Here is a 20,757-nt window from a genome sequence, read left to right as displayed (position 1 = left end):
ACCCAACGCACCCAAAAATAAATAAAAATTTAAAAATACCAAAAACACTGCTTAAAAAAAATAACAAAGAAAGCTATTTACAGCCTCCTAAACATTTTCCAAGGTAGGAACAGGTATTCTCAAGTCAGAGACTTTTTTAAAAAAAATTATTTATTTATTTATTTATTTATTTATTTGTCTGCACCGGGTCTTAGCTGCAGCATGCAGTATCTTTTAGTTGTAGCATGTGGGATCTTTAGTTGTGACACGTGGGATCTAGTTCTCTGACCAGGGATCAAACCCGGGCCCCCTGCACTAGTAGTGCAGAATCTTAACCACTGGACCACCAGGGAAGTCCCTCAAGTCAGAGACTTTTGAACTCTTTAAAGAAATCAGACATGATAAGGATGTAGAGGCCAACTAAAAATCCCTTTATTTGCCCTTGTCTGGAACTACTGACATGGCTCACGATGAGGTCTGAGGGGCGTTACGTATGTCTGCTTTAGAAAACAAATGAAATGCTAGTGAGTTCAGTTTGTTGACAAAATATCTTTCAGTTATAGGGTTCAGCTTAGGTCTACAGACAGTGGTCCTGCAGGTGAAGAGGCTGCCCCTGTGGGGCCCTCAGAGTGCCCTGAGCTTACCTCTCTCACTGTTGTCATCACTCTGAGTTGGGCTGTCCACTTGCTATTCTGTCCCCCTTATAACGCCCCACAAGTACTTTTTTTTTTTTTTTTTAAGCACATGGTAGGTCTCAATACATGGATGAATAGATGCAGAATTAAAGGGAGGAATGGTCATAGCCTTGAAAGAGGAAGCTCTGGTGCAGTAGAGGCAAGAGAGCACCTTTTCTCCCCCAGGGGGTCTGAAAAGGCCTCCCCTGGGCTCCCTGCCACCCTGCCAAACGTCTTCATGGAGTCCCCTGGCTGGCTCCATGGGCACTAGCTTTGCAAGGTGGAGGGATTAATGTAATAAAGACCTCAACAGTCTCTGCCCCGGTGGAAAGCTAACCGTTCTTAGGGAATGAAATCCGTGGGAGCACAGACTCAAGGTGAGGGTCCTTCTGAGGTCAGTGTGCACTGTCTGGCTGGCTGAAATTATTTTTCCAGGACACATTAGTTTTACTAGACATTTCAAACAGAAGCTGATGTCTCTGCTTGGTGACGGACCTGAAATGGGTTCTGAAGGTGAACTGTCCTGGGTTTCTGTGCTGGCAATGTGGCCCTGGGAAGGTCCCTGAGCTCTGGCTCTGGGTCCATAAAATACAGCTAATGATTCCTTCCTCAAAGGACTATGGCAGAGATGACACATGTTTTCCAAGAGGAGAATATGTACTGCTGGGGCTACATGAGTAGTTTAGGTGATACATGGATGGACACTTAAAAAAGTTGTTTTGGATACACCTTTGGAAAAAACTGGACCAGTACATCAAACTATGGTTTTACCAACAATCATTGCATAAGATGAGGGTAAAGTTGGTATAAATGTCAGGTTGGAGTCTGTTTAAAGAAAAATATCAAGTAAAAAAAATGGTACAGTTGGAGTACAGAGGAGAGTGTGGCAAAAAATTCTGAAATGGAACTCGAAGGACTTCTTTGAGAATACCTAGCCCCTAAAACTCATGTCTGCCGGTAGTAGGTGCTCTAGAAACGCTGCGTGTTCCGGTCAATGGCCCATCAAAGCAGGCGCCCAGGGAAGGACTGAAGGACAAGCTAGTACCAGGGCAAAGCTGGAAAGAGTTAAAAGAAAGAGGTCTGCGGTTTCTGTGGCCCGTCCCCCCTGCAGCTAATCTGTCACCTAATGAAGAAGCGGCCGGCACAAGTGAGCTGGCTGGCAGTTCACTTACAGCAAACTGATTAAGAATGTTCAACCAACAGCAGACTGTAGACCTTTCCAGAGAAAATAAATAGAGTGTAGACTGTATGCAAATGTGTTTGTCACTTTGACAGCACGTCTCAATTAAGGCATCTCGCGGCTGTGGGTAGGCTCTGCGGCTGCAGCTGTAAGGGAGAGCCCGCTGCATGGCTGATACTTGGGGCTTGACCTTAATCCACATGCATGCATTAAAAAAAACCCTGCCTTCCTGTACACTTGCATAATGCTGGCAGCCACGTGAGGGAAGTGACAAACTGGGGAAAAAAAGCCACTTTCATCCTCTCCAGTTTACAGACCTGTGAAGGCACAGACAGCTCTTATTTCAACAGAGTTTGGGGTGGCTTTTTTAATTGTTTATCCCCCACCCGTGCGCACACACGCTCTTATTCTGCATTTAGCTGGGAATGACATTAAAGCATCTCTACTTCTCGCTGAAATGGAAAGAAGGTCTTTCTCCATTTCAAATAGGGCCTCCTTTTTTGTGTTTCGAAAACGGAATGTTTAACACCATGAAATCCCTCCCCCCCCCCCGCCCCCTCTTTCTCTGTAATGGGCTCCAAACTCCAGAGAGGGGCTCTTTTCATGGGAAGGTTAGTGTGTGCAGGAATGAGGACAAAGGAAAGCAGGAAGCTGGCTCTGGAATGCCATGCTGGCGACGACCGAGGCTGTGCTTTCAGCAAACACAGCCAGGGAACTGGGGCGCAGATTTCTCCAGCCAGGCCTGAGCCCCAGGAGAAGGCAGCTCCTCAGGGGTGCAAACACTGACGCAATTTGAAGATAATCATTAATCAGATGAGCACTGCCCTGTGGATGTTTCTTTCTTGGGCTACATTTCAATTTTTATAACATCCCTTTTAAGTGTAAAATCAGAAAAGGGGGATGGATGTCCCCAAGTTTAAGACGTATGAATGTATTATCTAAAAATATCGATTACAGAGGAAGATTCTAATGTTTCAACAAACTCATCCCTCACAATAATAACCCACAGCAACAATTTCATTAGTTCCCTTCATTTCTAAATAGCTCAAAGCCTGGTACATAGCAGGCACTTGATAAATGTCTGCTAAAAGCAGGAACGTTTTAAATGCATGCTTCTAGATCATTTAGGTGATAAAATAGCATCATATTTAAGATAAAACCATGAAGATTATTTTAATCATGGGGATGGAATTCATCATCTAATAAATGGTTAAAGAATCAGGTGATTTAAGAATGAATAACCTTGCAAATTCTTGTTACAGTCATAGCTTGCTAACAGAGCCATTTCTCACAAATAAAAAAATTATGACTTTTGCTAATCAAGAGAGTTAATTCAAGAGTAGAGGAGGGTATACAACCTTTTTCAACCAAAAATATAACCACTGATAGGAAATGGATAAGAAAATTTTCAGTTTCTATATGTTTTACTTAAGAGCAAAAAATCAAACAACTGGACAATTTTTAAACGCTCAGGTCGAAAACAGTTGGTTACAGAATCGGATCATGAGAATCGTAGCGTGAGTGTTTACTCTGAGAAGCACGACACCCAGAATTGATTTTCAGGAAGTACATTAATAAAGAACTCCTAATTGATTTTTTTTAAGACTTTGCTTGTTACATTTTATTTGAAGGTGCAAAGAAGGGCCTGGGATGCTAAAGTGTTCTAATGAGATGCTTAGCTAACAGAGGCACCTTAAACGGAGTACCTTGGAGTGGGGAGGCAGCAGCTGCATTTAATGACTTCATTCAACAGTTCAGCTGGTTTACGACCAGAGCCATGCTGTCTCCTCAAAATTTCTGAAAATTCACCTTTTTGAAACATGTTTGCACCAAGCGAACTTTTGAGATGTGCAAAACTCCATGGAGTTGTTTTGTTTTGCCAGAGAGAGCCGAAATGAAAAACTGTTACATGTGCTATATCGTCTGCTGAAACATAACAAAAAGCCCAGATGGAAGGGCCAGGGTACATACCTGTCCAAAGTGGACTGTGATTGGCCTCCGGTCTTCTCGGAACTTGGGGTCCTTGGCCTCCACCAGTGGGGACGGCGCAGTCTTTGGCAGCTGCTCTTCTGTGGTGGGGACACAGCCATTCTCGGTGATGTCCTGCAGGGAGAAGCCCGGTCAGGGGGTTGGTGTCAGGGTCATGACCCCTGCCATGAGCACAGGGGCTCCATCCAACCCCATCGCTAAGAGGCCAGCCAGGGAACTCCCTCTGGGACATTCTGAGCCTATCCCCCCCACCCCCCGCTAAAGATGAAGGAAACGGAAGGCTAACTTGGCCCTTTGACTTTTAAGGAGTAGAGAAACCAAAATCATGCATATTAAATTACAAAGATAACATAATAATTCACAATAGTGTGTGGGGGGGAATGTTTCATCCTACTACCTTACATGGTTATTTTAATTTTTAAATATTCACTCTGTCCACATGCAGACATTTAAAAATTACTTGCAATCATAGCTCGTGCATAGTTTTACATTCTGTTTTTTTCTACTATAAGCATCTCCACGGTGCTCCATAGTCATTAGAATGATAATTAATGGATGCATAATATTTCACTGAGCAGATACTCAATAATTTAATAAACCATTCTTACTACTATTGGGCATTTAGATTGTTCCTAATTTTTTTTTAACTTTCTAAACATCTAAACATCACAGTGATAAACACTGCAGTCTTTCTTTCTTTTGTATTATTTCTCTTACAGAAATCCCTAGGAATGAAACTGCTTGATCAAAAGATATAAACATTTTTAAGGCTTTTTATTCATTCTACCAAACTGCTTTCCAATTTACACCAACCACCAGCAATGGATGTGTTATCCGTTTCACCGTGCGTGTTAGCCTCATCGTTTTAAAAATGTATTGCTAATTTAAGAGGTGAAAAATCAGACCTCATTGTTGTTTTAATTTGCATTACTTTGATTATTTGTGAGTGTGGACATTTTCTCCACATTTGTTTACTGATGATGTTACTGTTTGTGAAAACGATGTGTTTCTGCTCCCTCTTTCTTAGCCCTAGTCTTTCTGGCAGAGAATGAAGAAAGAGACCGAAGTCTAAGTTAGGATTCTATGACCTGGAGAGTATTTAGGGAGCCAATGTCATTTTTTTTAAATCAGAAATTTACATTTAATCTGTGCTTGTGATGAATGACGTCAAATTTTAAGGTAAAGAAAAATCCCAATGTGCCAAAGGCAGGTAATGGCTCCTTTGCCTAACGCTGGCAGCTGACTATACCCATGGGTTCTCTGGGACATGGATGGTGCCGAGTTGTGCAATATGGATCATATGGCTTTATTCAAGTCATGAAACTTGCTTAAATCTTCATTTAAGCAAGGCAGAGATTAAATGTACATGTAAAAAACATTTAAATCATTGTTTTTTTCTAAGTGAAAATAACAGCTAGAATAAAATAATAAATACAGTTTCCAATTATTTTCATTGCAAAAACAAATACACACTTTGGTCAACAAAACACACACCCTTAGTACTCATTAAATTCTGCACATAAAAGACAATTGGCTGTTCTTACTTAGTCAAATAGAGAGAACTGTGACACATGGATGAAAGTGATCCCTTACTAAATAATAATGCATTAAGGAAGAAACACATGTAACATCTTTGAGCCTCAGTCTCCTCATCTGTAAAATGGAGCTATGGCAGCTATGGGGAGTAAAGGAGATTAAACAACAGACGTGTCTTGAACATTTTTACTCAGTAGTGTCCTATATACAGGACTCAATAATAATAACTGAGTACCTACTAATAAGGGATTCAATAAACTATAGGGAGTAAATCAACTACACTTTAATAATAAAAATAAATAAACGATAGGGATCCCTCCCCCACCCCTCTTCTCTATATGTTCAACTCCACACACCCAGCTGAGTCTCTGCACTGCTTGGTAACAACACAGGGAAATGGTGACCTCTTGGTTGTGCGGGGAGGGCTTGCATCAAGTGGCCCCCCGAGTCTTAGCCTGGCTGAGGCTCAGTGATGAGAGAAGTTGCCGCCAGCCAATTAGAAACAGCTTTCTTGGAAAGGGGCTGCCCTAATGTGCTCAGGTCAAGTGGAACAAAGACGGGGAGGGGCTCCTTCTGTGTCAGAAAATAACAAAGGGCAAAAGAGGCATTTTGGATCCAGTGGGGTTACCGAGAGTACAGACATAAGAGGTTGAGTAAAGCCAAACAGAAAAAAAAATTAAAAAAAATTCACTTTTAGTTCAGGAAAAGTATTGCATGTGTGTATGATTGGTTGGGGGAAAAAATAAAGATGTGAAGCAGTAGGGTAATCTAGAAAGAAAATATTGATAGTAATGAAAACTATAAGATGATAACTATTTTTAAAAATATCTGTGGTAGTTTTGGGAAAAATGTCTTAGTTTAAGTTTTTAAGTTAAAATTTTAAGTAAAAATTTCTTAGGTTTTGTTTTTATCATTTAACTACCTGTCTGATCTTTCCAATTCACTCAACCTCTCTGCACCTATTTCTTTATTTTTGCAATGGACACCATCTGCTTGGCGAACTTCAAAGCTACTAAGAGAATGGGTTAAATGAGATGAGACGTGAGGAAGCGTTGAAAAATGTCGAAGTCCTGCACAAACTGAACGTTAGAGCCTTATTCCCTGCAAAATGGAAAAAGCACCATCTAAAAGGAAGAGCTTCCCTGTGCTGAGTGTCTACTACTTGAAGTCACTTTTCCAGACCCTTGACCTTCACTATCACACTTAGTTTCCAGAAGAACCACAAGGTAAATAGGATTATCGCTCTTTTATAGGTGACGAAACAGGGCTCAGAGAGGGCAAGTTACCCAAGGCTACACGGCTAGAAAGTGGAGGAACCCAGAGCAATGTGATTTCTGGCATTTATACCTTATCGACCCATGACCATAGCACAAGAGAAGGTGCTCAACAAATCATCAGGTGTGACCTCGTCCTCAGAAACCCCTTTGTCACACTGACCCCAAGCTGCCGTGCTGTGTGCTATCTGCACACTTATCTTATCCCTATAGACTGAATGCCTTGGGGTTCGGGTTCTCTGCCCCAGCGCCTGGAATATAGTACATGCTTTCTGACGAATCTTTGTTGAATTGAACATTTGGAGGGCAAATGTGTCCAATATACACACGTGCTTGTGCATCAGTAAGCAGCGCTGCATGCTAATTTTCTTTAGTTACAAGAGCCAAAGGTGCCCAAGGCTTCTTACAAAGTCCTGTAGATCGCCCCACCAGTCTGTTAACTTCTTCACTATTTCCTCCACCTGGGGAAGGATGGCTGCTTATTCCCAGGGTCCTAGAGAGCAGGGTGGGAGGAGCCCTAGTCAGGAAAGAAATAGGGCCCGTTTACGCCCTCTACTGTAGGTACCAGTAGAGACCTTACACACTGTAGGGATCCAAAACCACAACTCCTGGCGCTCACGATTAAAGAAATTGTGTTCCAAGAATTAACTAAGATGCCATCAGCAAAGAGTATGGGAGAACGGGCACTCTCATACCCTTCTGGTAGGAACACAAACTGCAATTCCTATCAAAACCCTAAAAGAGGTAAAGGGCCTTCGGCCCACTAATTCCACTTCCAGAAATTTATCTGGATGAAATAATTAAGAATTCCCGCATGGATTTACCTATGAAGACGTTTGCCTAGAAAAAATGGGAACTAAAGTGTCCAATAATGGGATTAATGAATGTATGTATGTCCATCAGATAAAATTATATGTAGCCATTTAAAACAACAACATGTGCAGGGAAACATTTAGTGGTCTGAGAAATGGTCAGGATACAGTTAGTGAAAATGCAGGTTATAAAATGAGGTTATTTTATTTTTACTTGCCGGATTTGTTGAATTTTCTCCAACAAACACGTTTTTCATTTGTAAATGTTCAAAGTGTCATTAAAAAAAAAAACCAAGGGCTTCCCTGGTGGCGCAGTGGTTGAGAATCTGCCTGCCAATGCAGGGGACACGGGTTCGAGCCCGGGTCTGGGAAGATCCCACATGCCACGGAGCAACTAGGCCCGTGAGCCACAACTACTGAGCCTGCGCATCTGGAGCTTGTGCTCTGCAACAAGAGAGGCCGCAACAGTGAGAGGCCCGCACACCGCGATGAAGAGTGGCCCCCGCTCGCCGCAACTAGAGAAAGCCCTCGCACAGAAACGAAGACCCAACAAAGCCAAAAATAAATAACTTAATTAAATTAAATTAAAATTAAAACAAAAAACAAAAAGAAACAAAAGCATGAATCTGGTGGGAAGTGTAAATCTGTTCCTTCCTGAAGAGTCACACAGGAGGAAGACACTAGACAGAGCTGCAGATCAGAGGCCACTGCAGGGCGGCCGATTTCTTCCCAGGAGCCTCCACAGCTCGGCTCAGAGCTGGGACACTATTAGTTCCCATCCCTCGGTAAAGCAAAGGAGTCAGAAAATAATCCGATTCGTATCACCTTCCCCAAGCTGGAATAAAAAATCATGACTGGGATCTAATTTCCACCTGTCTGCAGAGAAGGCAGGGCCAGAGTCCCCAGGAGAAGCCTGGAGGCAGGAACCCAGAGAAGGAAGGGGGCTCTGTGTGGCCTTGGGTGGGAGCTGGGGTGAAGGAGCTGAGGATGTGACTTCATGAGGCAGAGGTTCCAAGAGAATATTCCTGGCCCAGGGGAGGTAGGGAGCAGGGTGCCTGGAAGACTACTCTGTGTGTGGAGGACCAAAAGGGAGAGGATCCCACGCCAGCCATGTTCTCAAGGTTTGTGCCCACAGGTGTGTGGACAGATTGGTTGCTCCAGGTGTGGGATGTGAGAGGACAGATGGGATGGTAACTCCCACTTGCCGAGTGGCTACTACGTGTTGCTGTTTAAATCCATTACCTCTTCTAATCCTTACAACAATCCAGTAAAAATCTGTATTTCCCCTACTTACAAATGAGAAAAACTAAGTTCAGAGAGGTCTAGTAACTTACTCAATGTCACACAGTTAATATCCTACACAACCAGCACTGAACTCGGTTCATCCATCTGCCTCAGAAGCCTAAACACTACTCCACATTGCAGGGGGGAGCTTTAAAGCCTCCTGGGAGGCCGAGGCCTCCCATCTCTGACTCAGCTTGCTGGTCTCCATGTTCGGATTTGTGCAGTGCCCTTCTTTTCCAGTCTACTTCACACTACAGCAAATGCAAATTACAATATGAATATTGATATCGAAATAGTATCCAGAGTTGGAATGTCTGTGATTGAGGTTGCAGCGGAGACAGGGAGCTGACAGTTGTGTGATACGGTGTGAAAACGTCTGTTCTACAAGAGTCTACCAGGATCTCCCTGCCCCACACGTGCTTCCTCACTCTCTTCAATACACTAAGAAATGTTTAGCCGGAAACTCAAGCCTTCACTAACCCAACTGTGAGTTTGCTCCTTTCAATCACACAGACTCTAAATCAACAAGCTCAATTTATCTTTAAAAGATCAAAGATTTAAAAAGGGCTGTGAGGGAATTGCCTGGTGGTCCAATGGTTAAGACTTCGTCGGCCCTTTCACTGCTGTGGCCCGGGTTCAATCCCTGGTCTGGCAACTGAGATACTGCAAGCTGTGTGGTGCGGCCAAAAAAAAAAGGGGGGGCTGTGAAATGGACACAGTTGATTCAGTCATTTTGATTTTGACACTGAAGAAAAGAGATAATTTTTTAGGGGTTCCCCGACAGGCAAAAGAATGACATCCTTATGTAAATATCTTAACCTTTCCTGTAGGTGAGAAAGAATGTGTGTGCAGCCACTGCTTTTAAAACAGGGCATTCTGGTGCCAGCTGCGTACGGCGCTGCAATAGAATGCGATTTGTTGAGAGCCGCAAGCCCAGCCACACAGCATCCTCCTGCAGGCCAGCTCTGGCAGGGAGGTGCTCTGGACAAAAGCACTGCATTCTCCCTTTAGAAAGCGACGGCTGGGTAGCATTCTTTGCCATTTCTTCTTCTTCCTAATTTTGAGCAAGTTAAACTTCAAAGAAGGCCAAGCTATAGAAGAACTTGACCACCTTGTTCCATTTATCCAGAGAAATGTGTTATCCCTCCTTCTTTTTTTGTTGTTGGGCCGAAGCAGAGCAGGTATGGAATAAAGCCACACTACAGTCTCTATTAACAATTATTTGCCAATGGTCACACGGATACCCTGAAAGCGCCTCTTTCAGACGCTTTGAAAGTCTGCAGCACAAATGAACGAGGGATGGAGAAGGGGCCCTGCTCAGTCGTATTAGAGATGGACCCTCCACACACCATGATGACCTCTCCACAGGTCAGCCCCACATTTTCTATTTGCAATTCAAACCCAAGGCGAGAGTGAAGAGGGCAAGGTTGGGTTCTTGATTATACCTGAGGGGTCACCATTGCTATGCAGAGTGAGAGGAGGCCAGGCGGCAACCCAGTACATTTGAAAATTGGGTCTTTGTTGGAAATTGCCTCAATTTCATAGCAGAAACCAAACTTGAGATGTCTGTATTGGACGCATCTAGGGAGCCACACAGATATGTTGCCACGTAAAGGGGAAGGGGCAGAGGAGAGGAACAAAAAAGCCAAGGAAATATTTTCTACCGCACTGAGAGAGGTCAGACAAAGCCAAATCCTAAATTAGCTCAGGAAGGGGAGCTGCAGCACTGTGGAAGACCTGGTCCCATCTGTCCCAAACAATGCTAGAGTTTCAATTACAAAATAGCTCTTCCAAGAACAACTGCAAAATATCAAGTCTGAAGAAATCTGTAAAACCGAAGGGGGGGAAAAGTGAAAATTGAAAAGGGTGCACTAATAGATCTGTCAACAGTCCGATGGTGACAAGCCACATTTCTATGAAATGCCTTCACCATTTGTGTCACCTGAAATGTACTGACACTCTCTATAGAACATTATCTCCTGAAGCTATTCTTGAAAAGACTGGCAGGGGGAAGAGGAGAAGGGGGGAAAAGGCTCTGCCTCAGATACCATCAAGGAAAGGAAAGGGGGATGGCGTGAAGGAGAGTGATCTAGATTGTTTAAGTGAACCTTTGAACAACATCAAAAACCTGAGCTTAACTGGTTATCTGCAGAAATGTTACACATCATAAAAAGGGGATTTTCTTAAGGCCCGATGCTTACTCATACGAGGAGGGAGGCAATGGCCTGCAGAGAGTGGATCTGACCAAGGAGGCACACGTGTCCTCTGCTTGAGGAGGGACCCTTTCTTTGCTTACTTTAGGTAATATTCTAATACTAGCCCGATGCAGTTATCAAGGAGGGAAAACCTGGTGAGAGCTCCGCCCTCCCTGCCCCTCCATTTTATATCAGCAGTCCAATTCAGTTACATGTGACTGGGATAGGAGATAAAAAGGTATATTTAGGGACTTAAATAACATCCAAGTAAAGAATTCCACCTGCCAGTCTCTGGCAGGGTGCAACAGATCACAGTTAAGGTCTATGTGAATTTACATTAGCAAGATTTTAATTTCAGGACTTGAATCTCAGCTGCTAAAAATTCACTCTCAGCTGAAACTAAGCATTTGAAGCTTAGTCAGAACAAATTATTTTGCAATTAAAGTTAAGGAATCAATTCCTTTGACCATTTCAAGTTAATGAGAGGTCCTTTCTGACTTCCTAAAATTAAAACTGCTTTCAATTTTTAAAAAACTGCCGAGGCAGACGAAGGCCCTTATTAGCCTGGTAAATTTCGGGGGTGTGGGAATAATGAAATAAATGATCTCAAACACCTTTTGGAAAACAAAACACTTGTTTCAGGAAGGCAGTATGAAATACTATAGTGGTAAGAGCAAACACTGAGGTAGACGGATCTGGAATCGAATCCCGGCTCTGCCAGGCTCGAACAGCATGACCTTGGGCAAATTACTCCACCTTTGAACCGTGGTCCCCTTACACATGAAATGAGAATAAGACCCCCCAGTGTTGTTCTATGGATTAAATGTGAAAGCTCCTGGCCTGGACCATCCTTAGAAAGTGCTTAACGAAGGCTGGCAATGCTATTAATGACGATGATATTCATAACAATATAAAGATGCCCTCTCTGTTGTATGAACCTCTCTGTACAAGTCCAGAGAATCAGGTAGGGGGACTCTTAGTCAGGATGTAGTTTGTATGATTTTATACGATTTTACTGATGGTCCGAGAAGACAATCAGAGCCTCTCCCTGCCCCTCTGAGTCTCACACATGAACTGTGAGTAGAGCCCGAAGTGTCCTCCTCAAACCCACCCTCTGTGCCCTGTTCTGTGTGGCGGCCACGTGCATGCCAGAACCACAGCAGTCATTTCCTGGAGATGCTTCTTGGTTTTGGTTACAGTCAGCCCCAGAGCAGAGGTCAGCTGTAGGAGGTGGTGGTGCCGGGATGGGGAGGCTGAGCCAATTTGTATGGACCCTGGTGAAGCTCAGGCCCGGTGGGGCGGGCAGGGGACAGACTGACAGTGGTAACTCTGAACTTGCTTGCCTTTATGGGTTTAAGCCAGTCTTAATGTTATTTGAAGACAGTTTTTTGTCTGTGAATATTTATAACAGTGTGAAAACTCCCGGACAGCTGGTAATGCATTTTGAAGTGTGCTAACAACACTGTATCAAACAGCCTCTATTGATCACATCGTACTTTTTTGTGGCCACGCATTTCATACATGGTGCTTATACATTTTGAATAAGAACTTCAAGTACCTTTTGCTTCAAGCGGTTTTTCACCTCTTTTATTCCCATTTTTGCATGATCTTTTGCCTGCATGAAAAATTAATTTAAGTTAAGATTCCCTCTCTGTTTCCAGCAGGGACTATGCTTGATTTCAGTCCATCGTGAATCACCTTCTCTGATTACTAGAAAAAGGAAGGAAAAATGGGATCATCAAGTTGAAAACATAATGGCTATGAAAACAAATACAGTGTTGAAAGGTTAAAAAAAAAAATCCCTTAAAGAGGCTACAGAGATTTTATTTTCTGCATTTTGATGGGACTGATTTTTTTTCCCCTCCGAAGCCCTTCTTCTGCTCTCTGTAATTATTTATCTCCGCAGCCTGGTGACAGCTACCAGTAAGAGGAGAGCAGAAGCTTCTTCAGCTGCAAGATTCAGAATAGCTATTACACTTCACCAGGGCAGGGCCTCAGGACCAATTTTCTGTCCAGGCTGAACAGACACATCGCTGGGTTTCTCTGGTGCCATTTCTTAAATCTCATTTCGGCAGACACCCTGGCTTTTATTTTCTGTCATTCTAAGACCTGTGTGGTTCTCTTGGCAGCCACCCGCCCCATTAAAATAGCTACAATTTAAGCACAGAAAGGACTAACAAAATTAAAAATGGAAATAAAACAAAACCACCCCAGTTAAGTGGCTCAGAGTCAAATTAGCAAGCAAGAGAAATCATGAGAAAAAATACTTGAGGCCCGTAAAAGATGGAGCACCGGGAACTGGTGTGTTCTCTTATTTTCACTCTGCTGTGGGCACGAGTTTCACAAACAATGCATTTCCTATATAGGGCAGTGATGAGAGAGATGATGAAGAATTTGGGACAAAAATTCGGGGGTGTGTCCCACCAGGAGCACTCTTCAGTAACCTGTAAAGGAGCTGCTTTATTCTACCATTCTAACAAGGATACGTGTAGGAAAGGTCTGCCAGAACACCTGAGAGACCACACCTCTGGTTCTCAGGGATGCAGGCGTGGAGCAGCCTGAACTTTAGCCACCCTGTCTACATTTTAAAAGCTAAAACCAGTAGCCTCCCTTTTCTCTATTGCAGCAACTGTGTGTAGAAACATTTTAAATTAAAAATGTCACTGACCTGGTCATAAAACATCAATGCCAAATAATTCTAAGAGCATTGAGAGCTTTAGGAAATTACACAGCAGCCCCCGAATCATCTCTGCAACATAGGATCAGGTCTATTGAAGAGTTTCGTCATGCGAAGGAACAGATTTGTTGGGATCCTGAGACCAAGACCAGTACTTACGAACTTATAGACAGTCTTCATGGCTGGGTTTGCTTTCGTTTTTACAGTATTCAGAATTGCTCCACTTCCTTTCTATAATAAAAACGCCAGTTAGCAATTTGGACTGAAGATATAGTAGGCCAACACCAACAAAGACCTCTTCTCTTTAATCAAGTTAAGCCACATTTTGTAAGTGTGTAACTTAATTAGAGAAACAGCCCTAGATGGTGACTGGTCCCGGGCAATTAAGTTACGGCCACGGCGGAATCCCTCTGGGGGGGTATGGGAGCGGGTGGCGAATGAGGATGGAGATAAACTAGCTGAGCGGGGAAACCCCAGGCTCAGTAGTTTGCTTGGCGCCTGTCTGCTGGCTGGGAGGAAAGCTCGTCACAGGCTCTCTGAGGCAAGGGTTTCCTCAGAGTGATCTACAGCTTCTCAAGAAGTTCCAGTTACCACGGACAACATTAAGGGAAGTTTAATAACAATGGACTCTAACTAACACCGAGCCAGGGCAGGAAACTGGGGGCCCACTTGGGCAAGATTATCTGGCTACTGTGGCTACCTTAAGCCATGAACCCTTCTTTCCTCACCCTGGTTTTCTGTGTTGTTTTTTAAAAATCACTCTGGTAGGCTGCCTCCCTAACACGCACATCTTGACAAAGGGAAAGAATGAATAGCCACAGATGTTCATTGTTTATACTTTAGTATAAATCCAACACACCGATTCTTTGGCTCTGTTTTTTCAGGAGAGCAGGGGAGCAAAAGGAGGAGGGAAGGCTTTCCCAGTACACAGAGGAGGCAACGAATGTGTATGAAGCGCACAGGCTCTAGACGTTTTGTGAGGGCTCACTGTGGGGACGTCCTGGCTTAGGCTCTGAGGGTACCGAGCCACCAGAGGACCAGTCTCTGCCTTCAAAGACCTCCAGTCTGGGGGGTAAACAAGTGCAACCCAAGATGGTGAGAGCCGCACTGGCCGAGTGCACAAGGAGGGTGGTGGCAGCTCACTGTGTGGAAGGGCGGAGAAGGCTTTCGAGGATGAAATATTTGGTCCATGAAGGATGAGTAGGAGCTCATGGTGGGGAGAGGAAGGATAAGAACATTCTAGGGACAGGAAACAGCACATAAATAAGTGCAGAAGCTGCAAAGCCATGGTGTGTTCTGTGAGTAACAAGGGCCGTACATCACGGGAGGACTGGCAAGTGGGGCTGAGAGCCAGACAGGGTCAGCCCACAGAGGGCCAGCACAAGGAGTCCACACTCCAGAAGATTTTTACCAGATGCATCACACGATCAGATCTGTGGTAATTCCAACTGATTTGAATGGAGAGAGAGACCTGATCCAGTGCGTATACAACAGAGTAAGATACGCTATGTAATTATTAGGATTAACTTTTAGCACAATTTTTGGTAACTGCCTGCATTAGAAAATTTGAGCTTTAATTAAGAACTTCAAAATCTGACCTAGAAAGCATTCTCTGCTGTAGGATAATAGGAAATTTTCACCCACTCACATATTCCACACTGCTTTCCAAAATTACTCAGTATCCTATTTCAATGGTCCTTTAGAGTATTAAAACTCCCTTTATCAATCAATCAACAAGTCCTTATTGCTTGTCTGTGATTTGCCAAGTGCCATGTTTGGCCATATGAGAGGAACAAAAGAAGCCTTTCATTGAGGAATTGCTTACTCTCGGCCCACTGCAGACACTTCCAAGGAACCTGCCTTGGCAGTAGCACACTTGGCCCACAAGCAGGAGAGAATACTTGTCACACTATGTCGGAGCTGCCCGTCTATGTGCCTGCCTCCCCAGTAAGGCCGGGAGCTCCCCCAGGGCAGGGCCTGCGTCCTGCTCTCCACTGTCTCCCCAGCACCCAGCGTGGCGCCCAGCACGGCGCCCAGCACACAGCAAGCCCTTTGGTACACACTCACTAATGAACCCACGTAAAGGAAAGGCAAGCATCTGAATTCTTTAGTGGCTTCTGAAGCCCTAAGCACCTGGCTTCCAACACAATAAAAAACTGTTCACAACAACAGCGAGGGGATGAAAACTCTCAGGGATGCGCTTTCCATCCTCTCAGGAGCCTTTGCGGTGAAACACATTCAGAGCAGCAAGAGGGACGAATTTTTGGTTTTCCCAAGAAGAGTTCCCAATTGGTCTGGCCCTAGAAGGAGACCCCGCAAAATGCTCTAAGATGGCAACATCCTTTCAACACGCCTTGGCCTGCTTCCTGAGACACGGAATCTTCTCCTGGCTCTCATCATCCTCACCGAGGGATGGCTTTGGACAGTCTCATCCTTGGCCCCAGAACGGCCTGGCTTTACAAACAAAAGCATGTTCAGCTGGGAGAACAGAGTGCCCTGGGCCGAATGACAGCCTGGCGGGTGGCAGGGGAAGAGGAGGGCTGCCAGGAGGCTAAGGAGGGGCCCAGGTGGCTCTGCGGGGGTGACACTTACCCGGACTGTGGAGAGCCACTGGTGGTACAGTTTATCGCTCCCTGGGGAAGGAAGAAGCAGAGAAGCTGGTATTTAAGGAAGTCATGTGTATGCCCTCAGGAGTTCCTCAAGTTGCTTTCAGCATGCAGGACTTGGAAAGTTCAAAATCTAGAGAATCACGTGGAGGCTCCCATGTACCACTCCCCGAAGGAGTTGCTGCCACAGGTTTTCTTTCTCAAAGTGAGATCTGATCCTATCAGTGCCCCGAGTACAAACCCAAATCCTCCTCCTTGCCTACTGGATAGAGGTCGGGCCCCTTAGCAACCCTGCTCTCTTCCCCTGTCCTGTCTTGGCACTACCCACCCTCTGCCTCTCCATCCTGTGCTTCCATCCTGCACAACCTCAGGCTCCCTGGCCACACCTCCTCCAAGCCGTCCATGCCCTCGCAAATGCTGTTCCCCTTGCCTGGCCACCGTTCCCTGCTCTCTCTGCTGCAGGGACCAGCTCAGTCATTTCCTCTGTAAGTTTCTCTTACTCCTTCCTCTCAACAGCCCTCTAGAATAGGTAACACCCATTCAGAGGTCCACGTTCTCTAAAGTTCTGTGAGCCACGCCAGGGCAGGAACCACAGGGCCGTGTGTCCAGTGTAAGCACACTGCTGGACACACACTCGGCCCTTCTCATGCTTAAGCAGTGACAGGGAAAGAAAAAGGAGGTGCTGTGAGGAACTGATTCATTTTATCTGGTGGGATAAGTAGGTCTTATCAGCAGACAGCTTTTCTAGGAGTCCGAACGACTAGACTTAGTTTAGCAACACATAAAGCCTGTCTTCTCCCCAGAACCCACATTCAACTGTTAGAATGCTACTCAAAACCCGCCTCCTTTGTGAAGCCCTCATGTTATAGAGTGAGCATTAATAGAGCCCTACTCTACCTGCACAAAACCCCGTGTCTGCTCCTTTTCCTGCAGTGGCTTAGTCTGTATTTGTCTTTAGTTATGAGCTCTCCCCCATCAGTCTAAAAGTTCCCTGAGGGCAGAACTGGGCCCCCCGTTCTTACTGTACAGGGCTGTGGACACAGTAGATGTCCAGGAAATGCTCATCAACGACTCACACACCAGTTTTATTGATTACTGTGCTCTCCATGCAGCACAGGCTGGTAGGGCCTGACAAAGGGGTCTGTAGGTGAGATCACCCCTGGCTCTATGAGTTTATGGACTGCCAGTTGGATTATCAGCACAGTCGAGACCAGACACACGCCCAGCAGTAAGAGGGGGCTAGTACTGTGATTATTATTGCTTTGCATTTAGTTTTACTTTGCTGACAGAGACTGAGGCTTTGGGTCTTGGAAAGGCAGCCAGATTGGGATTCAGGAGGCAGGGTCAGCCACTAACATTTCTCTGGGCCTCAGATGCCTCCTTTGAAAAATGAGAGGATGATTCCTCTGGTTCTAAAGGCCTGCAGAGACAGGACACCCGCCATGATCTTCACATTTTAAAGAAACATCTTCTAAGCCGCGATCCTCTGCCAGGGTCTGTCCTGGGCGACTGCACAAACCTTTCCTTGGGGGTCTCTGATTTAATCTCAACAGGACTCCTGTGAGGTAGGCACTGTCACACTCCGTGCACAGATAAGAACACTTCAGCTGAAAGAGGTGAAGTGACTCGACCAAGTTCTCACTGCTGGGCAGTGAATCCTGGTCTCCTAATTCGATTCCTCATGTGCTTTCCACTGCATCGTGCAGGCCACTACGTTACCTAGACTTTGCCCACCCAGGAGAAGCAAGTGACCCCAGAACAGAGGACTTCAGATGGGCCAATGTGCCTCTCATCAGAACATGAAGAGGAATTCCAACACTTCAAGGCCAAGGTTGCAATCAGTCTCTCTAATCCCCGGTGAAGGAAAAAAGAAGTCATTGCCACTCCTAGCGAACACACCCCAATCCCACAGACAGCCCACAGCTCAGAAAGAAAAACGAAATGCCCTCACCAGCATACTCGCCCATGTTGATCTCCTCTTCAAAAACATCACTGAAGCCCTCACCGGAATTGAGAAGGTCTAATCTACCATCGATAAACTATACAAAGAAAGAACAAAAGCATAACAGCTAGTGCAAAGGAACGGGGAAAGGACGTTCAGCTGGGCTCCTCAGTAGATGACCAAAGAACCAAGACAGGAAAGGGTCTTTGGAATTGTGAGCTTAAAAAGGCGAGTTTCTGAAAAACTCGCTGCGTGTTTATGATAACTTATAAACCTGCACGGCATATTTGCAAAGGCTCCGTCTGGTGGCTGAGCTCCCTTCTCACCCGATCTCCCTCCCCAGACTCTGGGCCTCTCTGGGCTGAGGCCTGCGTTCCCCCCATGCCTGCAGCCTCAGTGCTTAGAGTGGAGGCAGCTGCAGAAACCCCACCAGGGACCCAGGTGCAGAACAGGCGAGGGTGCCGGGCACCTGTTTGAAGAGCTGCAGCTGTGTGGCGTTCTGCAGGAACTGCCTCATGGCTCCGGAGCGATAGTGGGACACGAAGGCTTCCTCGCAAAAGGTGATTGGCTCCTCCTGGGAGACAGAGATGAGATGGGGAGAGGAGGGTTAGAGGGATGGAGTGAGAGAGATCAGTGCTTGAACTCTGTTAGGTGGCACTTCTATATCTGCTGATTTATCTAATTCTCACTTACCTGTGAAGTGGCTGTTATGCTCGATGGCATTCTACTCTGGATGAGGAAGTTATTTCAGAGAGGAAAAGACATCTCCCAAGGTCGTAGGGTAAGAGGCAGGGTGGGAACCAAGGGCAGTATTCCAAACCCTGCCCTGCCCCTTCCATATTACCCACAGGCACACTCCAACAGCAAGTTAGTGGGATGTGCCCTTCGCGGGGGGCGGGGGATGATTTCCAAACTCTTCTTTTCACTTTTAGGAGAGGAACTCTTTCTCTGGACAGCACCTTAGGCAGAAGGAGACCTGCCGCATTCAACAGCCCAGCTGCTCTGGGAGGGCTGGGGGCAGGAATGGAGGCTCGGCTCTCCTTGCTGGATGGTACCCCGCCCCCCACTTGCCCCTTTGCAGTCCCTGAGGCACCAGCCGTGGAACGCGGTGTGGAAACTATTTACAGAGTGAGCTTAACCAGTAGCGAGTTATAATTTTAAAATAATTAATTATATTAAAAACCAGGGATGATCAAAAATAAGAGTTATCATCCAGTCAACTTTGTGCTTATGCTGCTTGATGAGGACTACATTTTATGAGTCAAGAAGAGACACCCTAAGCTTAAAAAAGCACCCATCTTTGTAGTCAGCACCTCACTCCTTCTTTGAAGGTATGTGGAGTACTCATCTACACAGACAAGTCTTTAATTTCAACAGTGTATTCTCAATTCTGAAAGATCAGACTTTTACATGTTGAACTAAATTAAAGGTACCTCTCCCTTCACAGACTTGGTGGCAAACACAGATGTTTGAAGCTCTACTTTTATCCTGCTTTAATGAGTTAGGTGAGTGTTAAAGTTACTGTGTAGCGGCTGTAAATTCCAAGAGTCCCTCCTGCTTAAATCCAGCCAATATTAGCTCAGCAACTGGGCAGACCTACTGCTCAAGGGTGATAAGGATGACCCTAAAATACTAGGGTGAGGGGAATGTTTATTTTTATACAGTTACACCTCACCTAATTTTACAAAGAATCTGAGGCAGCTTACATGAGCACCTAAAACAAAGAAAAAAAATCAGCGCTGGAGAATACATAAATATGTAAAACGTATTTATTTGGGAAAATAGTATCTGGATATGCAGATCCTATATGGTTTCTAAAATTCAGCTACAAAATTAGCTCTGAGCTTCCTGGCGGCCACCGAAGCAAGAAGGGAACAATGCAAATGTTATATTGTCTGTGAGGAAAAAACACATACCAGTTCCTCAGGAAAAAGGGTTTTCATGACATTTATTACTTTGGCATGGATTTATACCTTCCTTGCTGAACAGTGGAAAGATCAGCTGGTGAGAACCAACAGAAGCCCACCTGGAATTCCATTCCTGTGGCCTGGAAGTGTCGCTCCTCACCCTTGGAACCACAGCAGGGCAATTAATTCTCTCTCCAGGAGGCCTCATCCACGAGCACAGTGTCACCCATACACTGATCACTCCTGATAAACACTGTCAGCTCAGACGTCTCTTGTTCCAAACCCATAGGTCTCAATCCCCACCTGAATGGCCCACCAGAACCTCAAACTCAGAATGGCCAAAACTCCCAATTACTATCCCATCTGGACTGCACTCTAAATCTTTTTTTCTTTCTGAAGTTATCATTATCCATAGCTACTCACAGCAGACCTATCAATTCCCTAGTCTTTCCCATTTCCCCACTGCAACGTCTCATCTGTCTGTCCCCTGCTCTCTATCCCTTGGCAGGGGCCTGACTGCCATGGTGGACGTTCAGCTTCATGTCCCTCTCTTGTTTCGTTCCTCCCCGTCCACTTCAATCCTTCTGGCCAGAGTGATTTCTAAAATGCATATTGGATCACGTCACTATCCTATTCAAGAACTTTGATGGTGGAGATGTTACATTTGTGTGATTATTTAATTCTTCCACTAGACTATCAGCT

General features: G+C 45.1%; 1 protein-coding gene across 9 annotated transcripts in view; it reads right to left on the bottom strand.

Moving 5' to 3' along the window:
- Positions 1-20,757, bottom strand: part of DENND1A (DENN domain containing 1A) — a 540,688-nt gene that overhangs the window by 48,004 nt on the left and 471,927 nt on the right. For all 9 annotated transcript variants that reach the window (XM_032634249.1, XM_032634244.1, XM_032634240.1 and 6 more), the window contains 6 exons: positions 18,618-18,722; positions 18,158-18,245; positions 16,193-16,233; positions 13,760-13,831; positions 12,482-12,538; positions 3,805-3,936 (listed from right to left, as the gene is read on the bottom strand). In XM_032634249.1, the coding sequence (XP_032490140.1) occupies positions 3,805-3,936; positions 12,482-12,538; positions 13,760-13,831; positions 16,193-16,233; positions 18,158-18,245; positions 18,618-18,722 (495 nt within the window). The remainder of the gene's footprint in view (positions 1-3,804; positions 3,937-12,481; positions 12,539-13,759; positions 13,832-16,192; positions 16,234-18,157; positions 18,246-18,617; positions 18,723-20,757) is intronic.

Source organism: Phocoena sinus, chromosome 6 (genome assembly GCF_008692025.1).
Source record: "Phocoena sinus isolate mPhoSin1 chromosome 6, mPhoSin1.pri, whole genome shotgun sequence".
Taxonomy (NCBI): domain Eukaryota; kingdom Metazoa; phylum Chordata; class Mammalia; order Artiodactyla; family Phocoenidae; genus Phocoena; species Phocoena sinus.
The sequence above is the reverse complement of the archived record's forward strand: the minus strand, read 5'-3'. Positions and strand labels throughout refer to the sequence as shown.